General features: G+C 32.4%; 1 protein-coding gene across 2 annotated transcripts in view; it reads left to right on the top strand.

The window, feature by feature from the left end:
• The window catches only part of LOC127735898 (eukaryotic translation initiation factor 2-alpha kinase 3-like), a 30,178-nt gene extending 21,211 nt beyond the window's left edge, over positions 1-8,967 (top strand). For both annotated transcript variants that reach the window (XM_052246319.1, XM_052246320.1), the window contains 4 exons: positions 755-1,541; positions 3,339-3,503; positions 6,211-6,375; positions 7,445-8,967. In XM_052246319.1, the coding sequence (XP_052102279.1) occupies positions 755-1,541; positions 3,339-3,503; positions 6,211-6,375; positions 7,445-7,621 (1,294 nt within the window). In that variant the 3' untranslated portion in view covers positions 7,622-8,967. The remainder of the gene's footprint in view (positions 1-754; positions 1,542-3,338; positions 3,504-6,210; positions 6,376-7,444) is intronic.
• Positions 8,968-12,734: the final 3,767 nt, after the last annotated feature.

A 12,734-nucleotide genomic window follows, 5' to 3' on the forward strand; every position in this document is an offset into this window, starting at 1 on the left:
TTAATCATCAGTGAAAAAAAACATTTCTGCTGGGTTTTTTTATTGGCAAAAATACTTTGTCATCAAAGATTAATGCCAAAGAGGTGTATATCAATTTACAATGAACACACATTCTTTAATTAAAACATTAAAGTTACTGGTTTGATTGTTAACATCCATTTTATTTTGTTTTGCATCCATAGGAAATTCACATGTTAAACATTGATTACATCTAATTATTATACCCCCGCTTTAAAAAAGTGGGGGATATACAGTTTTTCATACTCCCGCTTTAAGAAAGTGGGGGTATACTGTTTTACCTCTGTCTGTCTGTCCATCCATCAGTCCTTCCATCCGTCAGTCCATCCTCCGTCAGTCTGTCCGGTTGTCAAATGAATATTTTCGTCGCATCTTTCTCAGGAACTACATTACAAAGATTTCTGAAATTTTGTCAGGGTTTATATAAGTCAGCTATACTGTGTGATGTGTTTTCAGATTCATCACTCAACAACTTCCTGTTTACGGAACACTTGTATTATTTTACACATGATAGCCAAGTTGAAGATAAAGTCTCAAGCCTCATGACTGCACATCATCAAAATCAGAATCATCCTGGTTAATAGCCTGTGAATAGTATTTATTTTTCCCAGACATCTATAATATTTGCTTCTCATCAAATTATATTATATCAAATGCGAAAACCATTAAACTCAAAATTGTCAAATTCTCTTGAAACTTTTTCTTATTTTCAAGTTTCTTTTTTTACATATTTCAGTGAATGTTTAACATCACCAACTCCATGTAACTCTGTAACACAGATAGGAACTGGATCCTTGTCCATCAAAATGCCACCATCCCCAGCCTTTGACATACTGAATCCATTTGGAGGACAAAAGGATATAGATACAGTGTTTGCAAAGTCTAAAAAAGCTGGCGGTAGTCAAGAATTTAGTGTTCACACAGATAGTATCTCTTTTTCTAGAGAAGGAAGTGTACGCCAAGAGAGTATGTTGGAAGGTTTCGATGAAACTTGGAATGAAGATTCTCTCGATGTTCAGTTTAAATTGGATGAAAGTGATGACAGTGGAAGCTGTTCTAATAACATTCCGTTTTCAAATGCCAACAAAAAAAGAAATGATAATAGCAATTCTTTCAGTGTTGTGTTTGAAGACTCAGGTTGTGCAGAAAAGAGTAGTAAAAGTGACAGTGGGGAAATTATATTCAGTAATGACTTCACAGAAAGTAACAAAATCTTGTTTGAAAATAATGACTTTCATATTGACATATCAAAATCTGGATCAACGTTGCCAAAAGTATCAAATTCCAGTAAAAAGCATTCCACAAGGGACCAAAATACCACTTCAGGTTACAAGATGAAAGTACCGACTCCAAAGTTGTATCTATTTATACAAATGCAGCTGTGTCGCAGAGAGACATTGAAGGACTGGTTAATATCAAATAACAGCGAAAGAGACAATAGTGTTGTGTTAGATATATTTGATCAAATTATGGGTGCAGTAGAATATGTTCATAATCAGGGGCTCATGCACAGGGATCTAAAGGTAAAGTTGAATTCTGGTTTCAAAACTGTTTATACAAGCACATGACAAAAGACACATTCAATGGATATTCTTAGTTTAACTCAATATTTGGTAATCATAAAGATGTAACAGATTGAAAATAGGTCTTGATAGCTGGATTTTATGATAGAATTTATAAAAAGAATATATATTAGATTTTTTTTCTTTGGGATGTAATTTTAACATCTTTCCAGAGTACAGACCCAATTTTCCTTATTGATGTCTAAAACTGAACATTTTATACATTAAAGGATGTTTACCAATTATGATGGAGAAAAGTTACTTTTACGGTAGAGTCCACTGAAAATGACAAAAATCGAATGTATAACATTTTCCCAAACAAATAATAATGCCTGAAAATAAAAATAAACAATTACTTTTTTCCTTCTTGCATTTTTATACGCCCGTTTACGGGACGTATTATGGTATGCTGTTGTCCGTCTGTCCGTCCGTCTGTCCGTCCGTCCGTCTGTCTGTCCGTCCGTCGTCAACATGTCGGACATTTACTCAAAAACGCTTTAACCAATTTGCATAAAATTTTGGTGAATTGTTTATATCTATTGACGTGAGCTCCCTTTCGTTTTTTATAAATTTTAGAATTTACGTTTCCGAGTTATGGGGTTTTATTCATTAAAAAAAGGGGGGTTTTCCAGTTTTCGGACAATAACTCAAGAATGCTTTCACCAACTTGCAAGAAATTTTGGTTAATTGTTTATATCTATTGACATGAGCTCCCTTTACATTTTTATAAATTTTAGATTTTGCATTTCCAAGTTACGGGGTTTTATTTATAAAAAAAAGGGGGATTTTCCAGTTTTCGGATAATAACTCAAAAATGCTTTCAGCAGTTCTCATGAAACTTTGATGAATTGTTGATATCTATTGATGTAAGCTCCCTTTAGAATTTTATAAATTTTAGATTTTACATTTCCGAGTTATGGGATTTTATTCATTAAAAAAGGGGGGATTTTCCAGTTTTCAGACAATAACTCAAAAATGCTTTCAGCAATTCTCATGAAACTTTGGTGAATTATTTATAGCTATTGATGTAATCTCCCTATTGGTTTTCATAAATTTCATGTCAAATATGACATTGAGAAGAAATTGAACTTTATTTGTTTATAGTCTGACAACAGATTTACTAAGTATTGCGCAAACAGCATAGTGTATTGCACAACAGCAAGAAATCTTTAATTGAATATAAATTCAATTCATATAACCAATTTCAAGTTCTTTGACTACATTTATTCAGAAACCTATAATATGTCAAATATTTAATTACAATCCAAATTCAGACCTGTATCAAGCTTGAATATTGTGTCCATTTTTGCCCCAACTGTTCAGGGTTGGACCTCTGCGGGCGTATCCAGCTGTGCTCAGCGAAGCAGTTTATTAGGACTTGCTGTACATTTCCCTTTTTGTAAAAAAAAGAATAGGATTTTTTGGAATTGAAAAAATGATTTTCAGAATTTATTCAAATTTACAGAATTGGATTTTCTTGGTGGTAAATTTTTTTTCTCAAAAGTTCTAGCATGTCTTATAATTAGTTTGAAAGAATTAATGATATAGCCATTAGATTTTTACCAACAAAAAAGTTAACATGGTCGTGTGCATTTCTTTTGTTGTTCAGTGTAAGAAGCATGGAGCAGATTTTAAATTGTTAATAAAAAAACATGATAAAGAACAGTTGTGTAATTTGATATTTAAATAATTCCTTTGTGGTTGTAAAGGCTGCGTCAGAATATTTCTCTTAATTTTTTATGTCATTTTATTTTCCAGCCATCCAATATATTTTTCTCTGTGGATGGTGTTATCAAAATTGGTGACTTTGGTTTGGTGACAGCTTTAGAAGATCAAGAGCTAGAATTATACTTAGGTGAAGACTCTCCATACAAAAGACATACAGCTCAAGTTGGAACTCAAATGTACATGAGTCCAGAACAGGTGGGTTTTTCAGATATTAATATATATATATATATATATGGTGTACAAAAACCTTTGCACCTTTTGTTTGTGCTATACCATCTTTTCCGCAAGTTTATTGTTTTCTGTTTAGAATTAAATTTATAATTGATATCCATTTATTACATCGGTGATCCGTTTATTTGGCAATCGCCAATGGCAGTCAGCAGGGTTTAAGAACATTTGTTGTTCGACCTGTTAGTCAAATGCGTTTTGTTGAAATATACTTTTTCACTTTTTTGGTCTTTTGGAAAATGTTGTTTGTGCTGTATTTAGACCCCTCTAACAAGAAATTTGTTTTGCATGCACACGTATAAAAATTGCGGTTTTTATCCAACGCAATCATAGGTTTGAACGTTGTTTTCAATTTAGACTTGTTTATATATATAAATGGATAGATAATCTATTAAAATTTAGGATATATAAAAAAAATAGTGTTTTAATAATACTGGTTAATTTTAGTTGAAAAATTTCTTTAAACGATTAACATTGGAACGATAAGTGGTTGACTGTCATATTTTTTAATCTTCACAAATTTCAGGTTTAAACTCTTATTTTAGAAGAAAAAAAAACAGAATTTTAAAAGGGCTCAGATTCAATCATTAAAGATTTATAATATATCATATTATCACTATTTCAAGTATTTTTTCTTTAGTCTTTTTTTTTTTTATGGTATAACATGCTACTTGCTTTAGATAGAAAATGATCGCTAGAACCTAAGGGTGCAACTGCCCATGTCAATGTAAATATCAACAACCGTCTTAGTTAAAATAGCGATAAACAGATTACCAATGGTCTTTCAAACTGGAGGATGTTTCTAGGCTACATCTCGTCTCAGGGTTGTCGCCCTTCGCTGAGATTGTAGCTGAGAAACACCCTCTTGTTTGAAAAACCATCGATAATCTATAATTATCTATTTACTTTTAGGTTGAAATATTCTGGTATTTGTTCTTAACTTTAAGATTTACCACATTCACTGTTCTCTTACTCATAACTCAGGAATGAGATACCTAAACCGAAATCACTACAATTACTATTTATATGGCCGCGGTCGTATATTGGTATGACGGCGTCGTCGTCGTTGTCGTCCAAAGACACATTGGTTTTTGCACAATAACTCTAGTTTAAGTGAATGGATCTCTTATGAAATTTTACCATAAGGTTCAGTATTACAAAAGGAAGGTTGGGGGTTATGCTACCAACAATTAAGGAATTAAGGGCCAAAAAGGGGCCAAAACAAGCATTTTTCTAGTTTCCAGACAATAACTTGTGGAACGGTGTATGGATCTCTCTGAAATTATACCACAAGTTTCCATACCACAAAGGGAGGGTAGGATTTGCTTTGGGGGGTTATGGCTCAAACTGTTTAGGAATTAGGGGCAAAAAAAGGGGAAAAACAAGGGTGTCCTGGTTAATGGACAAATACTTCAATACAAAACATAATTTAAAGCAGTGTAAGGGAGGTAATTTAAATACATCATTTGAATTACCTCCCTTACACTGCTTTTAAATTATGTATACAGTAATGGTTAATAAACAAGACCATTTAAAAGCAGTGTAAGGGAGGTAATCCAAATACAACGTTTTGATTACCTCCCTTACACTGCTTTTTTAAATTATGTTTAAAGAAATGCATATTTATAAAGGAAGACCAGTAAAAATATCTGCAAATGTTGCATTTTTTTTTTTTTTACCAAAAAATCCATATGAAAGATTTGACACCATATTTTAAATTCTATTATAAAATAGATTAAGTTAGCACTATTGTAAATTTAAATGGGTAATTATGGTTGCAAACTCCATTGGAAATTTGAATTGAGATTATGACCATATCTTGAGGGAAAGAATTTTTTGGGGGGGAAAAAGGGGAAAGGGGGGTAAAAAGAAATTTTGGGGGTCAATTTTTTCTCATTTCAGATTTCAGAAATTAAAAAGAAAAATTCTTCAAATATTATTTTTTTTTGCAAAAAAAAGTTTGTTGTTGGGGGGGGAAGGGGGGGGGGGTTAATATGCAACAGCATAGTGTATTGCATAAAAGTAAAAAAAAAAGGGGGGGGGGGTAAATTTTTTATTTTTTTTTTGTGGGAGGTGGGGGGGGGGGGGGGGTCAATTCGCAACAGCAAAGTGTATTGCACAAAAGCAAAAAATTGAATATAAATTCTGAGTTCTTTGACTACAGTTATTCTGTGTCAGAAACCTTTTATGTGTCAGAAACCTTTTATGTGTCAAATATTTAATTACAATCCAAATTCAGACCTGTATCAAGCACCATTTTTGCCCAAACTGTTCAGGATTGGACCTCTGCCGTCGTATCCAGCTGCGCTGGGCGAAGCAATTTATCTATAGCTTGTAACAACAGAAACTATGTAAACTGGAATAGGGGCTTGAAATGTAAAAAAAAAAAACAACAAATAGTTATATGTGCAGAAGACATCAAATGCAATATCTCCATAGAAAGAGATTGGCAAGATCCCATAGACTCAAGTTAGCATATAACAATTTAAATCAGTTTATTTGAACAATTAACAAGCAACATGTATACCCCTGACTTGATAATAACACTTTGCAAATGAAAGTGATGAATTTTGTATGTCTACAGCAGACTTAGACTCCCATTAGTGAGGCAGCATATCTTAAGAAAGCAATGAGTTACTTATTTCACTAAGTTGATATTTGTTTTAAATTTCAGATAAATGGAAAGACTTATGGTCACAAAGTTGATATATTTTCACTGGGAATGATTCTGTTTGAGTTATTTTACTGTTTTTCCACACAAATGGAGAGAGTGAAAATTTTATTGGATGTAAAAAGACAAAGATTTTCTGATTCTTTCAAGATGGAGTATCCCCTTGAGGTAGGCTTCTTTCTGAGGTATTGTAACACAACACTGTAAAATCCAAAATTATAACATGTGGTTATGATGGGATTATTGTTGAATGGAAAAAAAAATATGAGATTAAAGTTATATCAGGATATACTGCATAAAGATTATTAAAGCAATTAAAATTTAAATTATGTGTTTTAATTAATGTGATACTTATCCCATCACATTTTTGAAAAAAGCAATTTATGACAAAAAAATCTGAATTTACAGTATTTATTGAAGCAAAATTAAATAAATACTCAAAAACATTATTGAGGGGCTATACAATAAATGTGTTACTATATATATCCTAGAAGGGAACTAAAAAATAAATACTTTAGCACATCCTAAAAGGGGCTATATACAATAAATACTTTAGCACATCCTAGAAGGGGCTATACAATAAATACTTGAGCACATCCTAGAAGGGGGCTATACAATAAATATTTTAGAACATCCTAGAAGGGGTCTATGCAATAAATACTTTAGCATATCATTGAGGGGCTTTACAAAAACATAATTTAGCACATTGTAGAAGGGGACTATACAATAAATATTTTAGCACATCCTAGAAGGGGGCTATACAATAAATATTTTAGAACATCCTAGAAGGGGTCTATGCAATAAATACTTTAGCATATCATTGAGGGGCTTTACAAAAACATAATTTAGCACATTGTAGAAGGGGACTATACAATAAATATTTTAGCACATCCTAGAAGGGCTATACAATAAACACTTTAGCAAATCATTAAGGGACTTTACAAAAAATACTTTTTCTTAAGCATATCATTAAGGGGGCTATACAAAAAATACTTTTTCTTAAGCATATCATTAAGGGGGCTATACAAAAAATACTTTTTCTTAAGCATATCATTAAGGGGGCTATACAAAAAATACTTTTTCTTAAGGCAAGTTAAGCACATCTTTAAGGGGGCTATACAATATGAAATGCTCAGATGCAAATACAGATGTGTAAGTGAGGATGAAAAGTACTGAGCTGAGTACATTCTATCACAACATCATTACAATAATACATTATATTTATTATTTTTAACAGACAATGTACATATCATGGCTGCTGTCACCAAACCCAGTTGAAAGACCTTCAGCTACAGAGATTCTAAACAGTGACCTGCTGAAGGATTTCTCATCTCGTCACACCACATCACGTAATCGTCTTCGCACAACATCATCAAGTAGCTCAGGATCAATTAACGAGTCAGTATCACAATGATAGAAAGGAGTGTAGTGACAGGTGTCCTAGTCCCATAGGTACTTAAGTGATCTAATGGGAGATAACTCTTCACTTTATAGCACTGTTTTTGTCTACTGCTTATATTAACTTGCTCAGAATTAGTTAATGTATTTGAGAGCAACCTTGCATTTAATACAAGTTTGGTATATAAGTGAATGAATTGGCATCACAATGAAAATTAGCACATACACCACAACTTATTGGAGAAAAGGTCAAGAATCTATATATAAATTTACTTTGAAAATATTGTTCTCTTTGGTGCTGCTATATTATTTTTCCATTGTACATGTATCAACAGACCCTTCAAATGCTTTATGCCATTGGCTTTTTTTTCTTGGCATGAACATCTTTTAAAACTCTTTAGAAGTTATGGAAAAATGTGGCATTGCTTTTTAGGAAATGCAAGGTTCAATTTATTAGATAGAAACTTTTGAAAGACTAAGCATAATATCTCATGAAGTTAAAAAACAAATGTCTCGTGCATTGGTGTTTAATTTTGTAATTTTTGTAAATAATAAGATACTAAGAAATGAATGTATAAGGTGTTAGAAGGTGTTTCAGAAGGTAGAAAACCTGGATGCTTCATACTTTGTTTGCAGATACCTTATGTTACAAAGTTTCTGTCCGTGTAAAATGAAACTTGAAGTAGATAGCAAGTGAATTTAAATGAATTACAAAAAGGGTTCAAGTTGCATTATATTTTTGAAGAATATGACAAGTTGCATGGTCTTTTGATATGTAATACGTTTGTAATATATACTGGCCGAAGATTGGTTGTTTACTTTGTGTACCTTTTCTTTCGCCAATAAAACTGACAGCAATGGAAAAATACAATATAAAAAATGGACTTAAATTTAACAACTCGATAATGGAAAATGCGCAACCTCAATAGGATTGCAAACTTTCTGTTAAATTTCAAATATACGAGTTGAAACAAAAATTGTTACCATTTTTCTTAAATTTTTGTCCATAATGACAGAATTGTTATTGCTGCATAAAAAGTATTGTAAATGTTATTGAACAATAAAGTATAGTACAATGTAAATCATTTTTGGATGCTATTTTTCTAGTTATTCTTATCTTTTTTTGTGAATGAATATTGTGTATGTGTAAGTGCTTTTTGTAGATGGTGATGGACGTAGTGAAGCCAAAGTTACCAATAATTTTACTGTTATTTCTATTGTTCTATTTTTACAATGTATTTGTAAACATGTATATTTTTGTTAAGTTTTTCACTTGTTTTGTTTTTAAATGGTTGACACTACTAATTGACATTATAAATGGGTCTACTATAAATGAGATATAATAAAAGAAGAAAGTTTTAATATTTTGTTTGAATTGTTTATACTGTCTATTAACATGCATTCATCTCCTTGAATTCAAATACATAGACTGTTGACACAGAGTTTGGTTTCCCCGTATGTAATTTTGATAGTATAATACCTCATGATAAAAATCCTGAAAAGTGGAATTATTTCTTCTTCTATTTGTGATGTTCTGTGTTTTTTATTGTTATTCACTGACACTGGACAGTAAAGAATTGAATGTTGTTTTTTGTTAGTTTTCAAAACTTTGGATAAGAGTTGCATTTTGCATTATGAGCAGTCAACCGATTGACATTCTGGAATTACTTAAAAATCTGTGTGAAAGAGTTCATGTTTATTCCAAGTGGTATTTCGATCTTAAGTTGTTTTTAAGATCGTTTCTGTCGTTTGATATAATTATGAAAAGTCGACTGAGATATTTCTAGTGGCCACATGTCAATAATAACTCAGCTTTCTCTGGAATCCGATTATTTTTAGCTCACCTGGCACGAAGGGTCAAGGGAGCTTTTCTCATCACTTGGCGTCCGTCATCGTCCTTAACTTAAAAATCTTCTCCTCTGAAACTACTGGGTCAAATTTATCCAAATTTCAATCATCAGTGGGGTATCTAGTTTAAAAAATGTGTCCGATGACCCTGCCTGCCAAACAAGATGGCCAACATGGACATAAATAGAACATAGGGGTAAAATGCAAGTTTTGTCTATTATTTTGAAAACGTTATAAATAGCGAAAATCTGACAGGAGCAGAAATGTTCAGAATGTTGAGCTTGACCAATTATTTATATACGTCAAAACTGTCAGACGACTTCTTATAGGAGTTATTGCCCTTAAATGACAATTTTTATGCCCCTGCCGTAGCGGTGGGGGCATTAAGTACCCTTGTCCGTCCGTCCGTACATCCCAAAATTGGTTTCCGTTCTCTAACTTGAGTTTGCCTCAACCAAATGTTATGAAACTTATACACAATGCTTATTACCACAAAATAGAGTTAAATTCGAATTTTGGTGGCGTCACTTTAACCGTTCTAGAGTTATGCCCCTTTATAAATGGAAAAATTGCAAAAATTTTAGTTTCCGTTCTCTAACTTAATTTTTTCATTTTTGCCTATATCTTGAAAACTAGTAATTGATAGGGAGAAACTTTAAATTGCAAAAATGATGCGCATAACAAGTTCTACAAATAAGTCTACATGGTCGAAATCGTCAGTTGACTCCTTATTAAAGTTATTGCCCTTTGATGACGATTTTTATCAATTTTTTGTATTTTTGCCTTATATCTTAAAAATTATAATAGATAAATAGAAACTTCAATAAGCAAAGATTATTAGCAAGACAAGATCTATAATTTAGACAAATGGAGGAAATCGTCCGACGACTCTTTATTGGAGTTATTGACCTTTAATGACAATTGTTACCATTTTTTTGCATTTTGCCTTAGATGATAAAAATTATAATAGATAAATAGACATTTTAAATCACAAAAATGATCAGCAAGGACAGATCTACTAACAAGTCAATTTAGCTGATATAGTTATTAGACTGAGTGATTGCACTTAAATGAGGATTTTTTTACCCTATTTTGTGTTTTGAGCAAAAACTAAAGAAGATAGAGAGAAACTTAACAGACTAAATGATCAGCAATCCAAGATCAACAAAACAGAGATTTTTGTCATGAATTCTATTTTGTCTACAACGTTGGAGTGTCCTTTGTTGAATATGCAGATTGACCAAGGTGAGCGACACAGGCTCTTTAGAACCTCTAGTTCTTTTTCTCATCAGAACATTTGGTACGCCGACTTGCCGAAATCTGCCTAAACTATCATTAAAATTCAGAATGGAAACTGGAAATCCATGTGGAATTTATCAAAAAACAGCTGTTGAAAACCAACAGGTGATCGAATACTATTACTCGATATGGCTTCTGTTTATGGCACACGCCAAAGATGATTAAAGTTAATACCTGCATTGATAGAAAAGTGGAATGTTGTTGTCAAACATCAATCAGAATGTTTTAATGCCGAAAAAAAAACCATTTAATAAACTTTCAACTCAGCAAAAAATGGTCACTATTTCACACTCTAATGCGGACATTAAATGACTCATGCTCAAGAAGTTCTTAACTGACAACAGGGTCAACAATGACTCAAAGACAATTCACAGCCTCCTCAGTGTTTGGATTAATTAACAACTTCACCAACTGTTACCAGAATCAGGATTACTTTTAAGTCCAGTGTATCAAAGGCAGCCAAGTTGGCTTGTACTTCTTACATGACCCAGTGTTCCAAGACAGTGCTTTAGTGATTAAATAACATTGTTCGGTGTAATATAGACAGTGCTTTTATAGCTAATATATTTTAAAGTGTTTGAAAAAATGACAGTCCTAAGTTTTCTAGAAAAATGACTTTATTGTCATGATATGTGTGTTCAGTTTATACAAAATATTTCAATTTTGATGCATCTTTGGACTCACCAGTTTTGAAAATGGTGAGTCCAGACAGATTTTCATGAGTCCAGGACTCATGGAGTCCCCTTAGTGAGAACCTTGTTTATTAATGCTGTAAAACCATGCAAAGCTATTGTTTTTGTTTGTTAATTTTTTGTCTCGCTTGACAGAGTCAAAAAGCGAGACATAGGTATGCTGTTTCCGGCGTCAACAATGTATTAGTTTGTGATTAGGTCTAGTTTGTGGTGAACCACAAGTTGTAGGTCAATCATATTTGGTATACAGTTGTATTATCATTGGCACATCTCATTTCCATGGAGATTATTTGGCCCTTCCCCCTCAGTCATGGTCTATTGACTTTGAAACTTTTGCTTATTTTACATGTATTCGTTTGTGATTATAGGTCAGTTCATGGGGAACCATTAGTGGTAGGTCAATGATATTTGATATACAGTTGTATAAGCATTGGCATATCTCATTTCCATGGAGATTATTTGGCTCAGCCCCCTTAGTCATGGTCTATTGACTTTGGAAATTTTGCTTAGTTAACATGTATTAGTTTGTGATTAGGTCAGTTCAAGGGGAACCATTAGTGGTAGGCCAATGTTAATTGGTATTCAGTTGTATAAGCATTAGCACATCTCATTTCAATGGAGAATATTTGGCCCCATCCCCTCAGTCATGGCCTATTGACTTTGAAACTTTTGCTTAGTTTACAATTGGCATTTGTAAGTATCGTTTCCATGGAGATTATATAGCTCCACCCACTCATCATGGTTCATTGACTTTGAAACTTTTACATAGTTTACAAGTTAATGTTTGTGTTTAGGTTTGTTCAAAGGAACAACTTATAATAAGTCAATGATATTTGGTATGCAGTTGTATTAGCATTGGCGCATCTCATTTACATGGAGATGGTTTAGCCATGTACTTCAGTCATGGTTCATTGACTTTGAATATTAGCCTAACTTGTTAAGTATTGCCATTTTAATTTCAACATTTGCATAATCAAAATTACAAAAAAGCGAGACATATCTCTGTGATAACAGTTTATTATCTATTCTTTCTTATATCTCTACTACATTGAATAAAAATAAAAAAGATGGTGGCATGAATTAAACACTATGCTTTAATTTTCTCTTTGTACTCAATGGAAAGGTTAATTCATAGTACTTTATCTACGAGGAGTCAACTATCAAAAAGAGAAACAGAATAATTCTTTCCATTGATAACATTCTAATAGACAAGGCTACTGTAAACACATTAATATATTACATGCAGGTGAAAGATTGAAGAAAAGACACACAAAAAAGACAATTTTTACA

Source organism: Mytilus californianus, unplaced genomic scaffold, assembly GCF_021869535.1.
Source record: "Mytilus californianus isolate M0D057914Y unplaced genomic scaffold, xbMytCali1.0.p SCAF_3, whole genome shotgun sequence".
Lineage (NCBI taxonomy): Eukaryota > Metazoa > Mollusca > Bivalvia > Mytilida > Mytilidae > Mytilus > Mytilus californianus.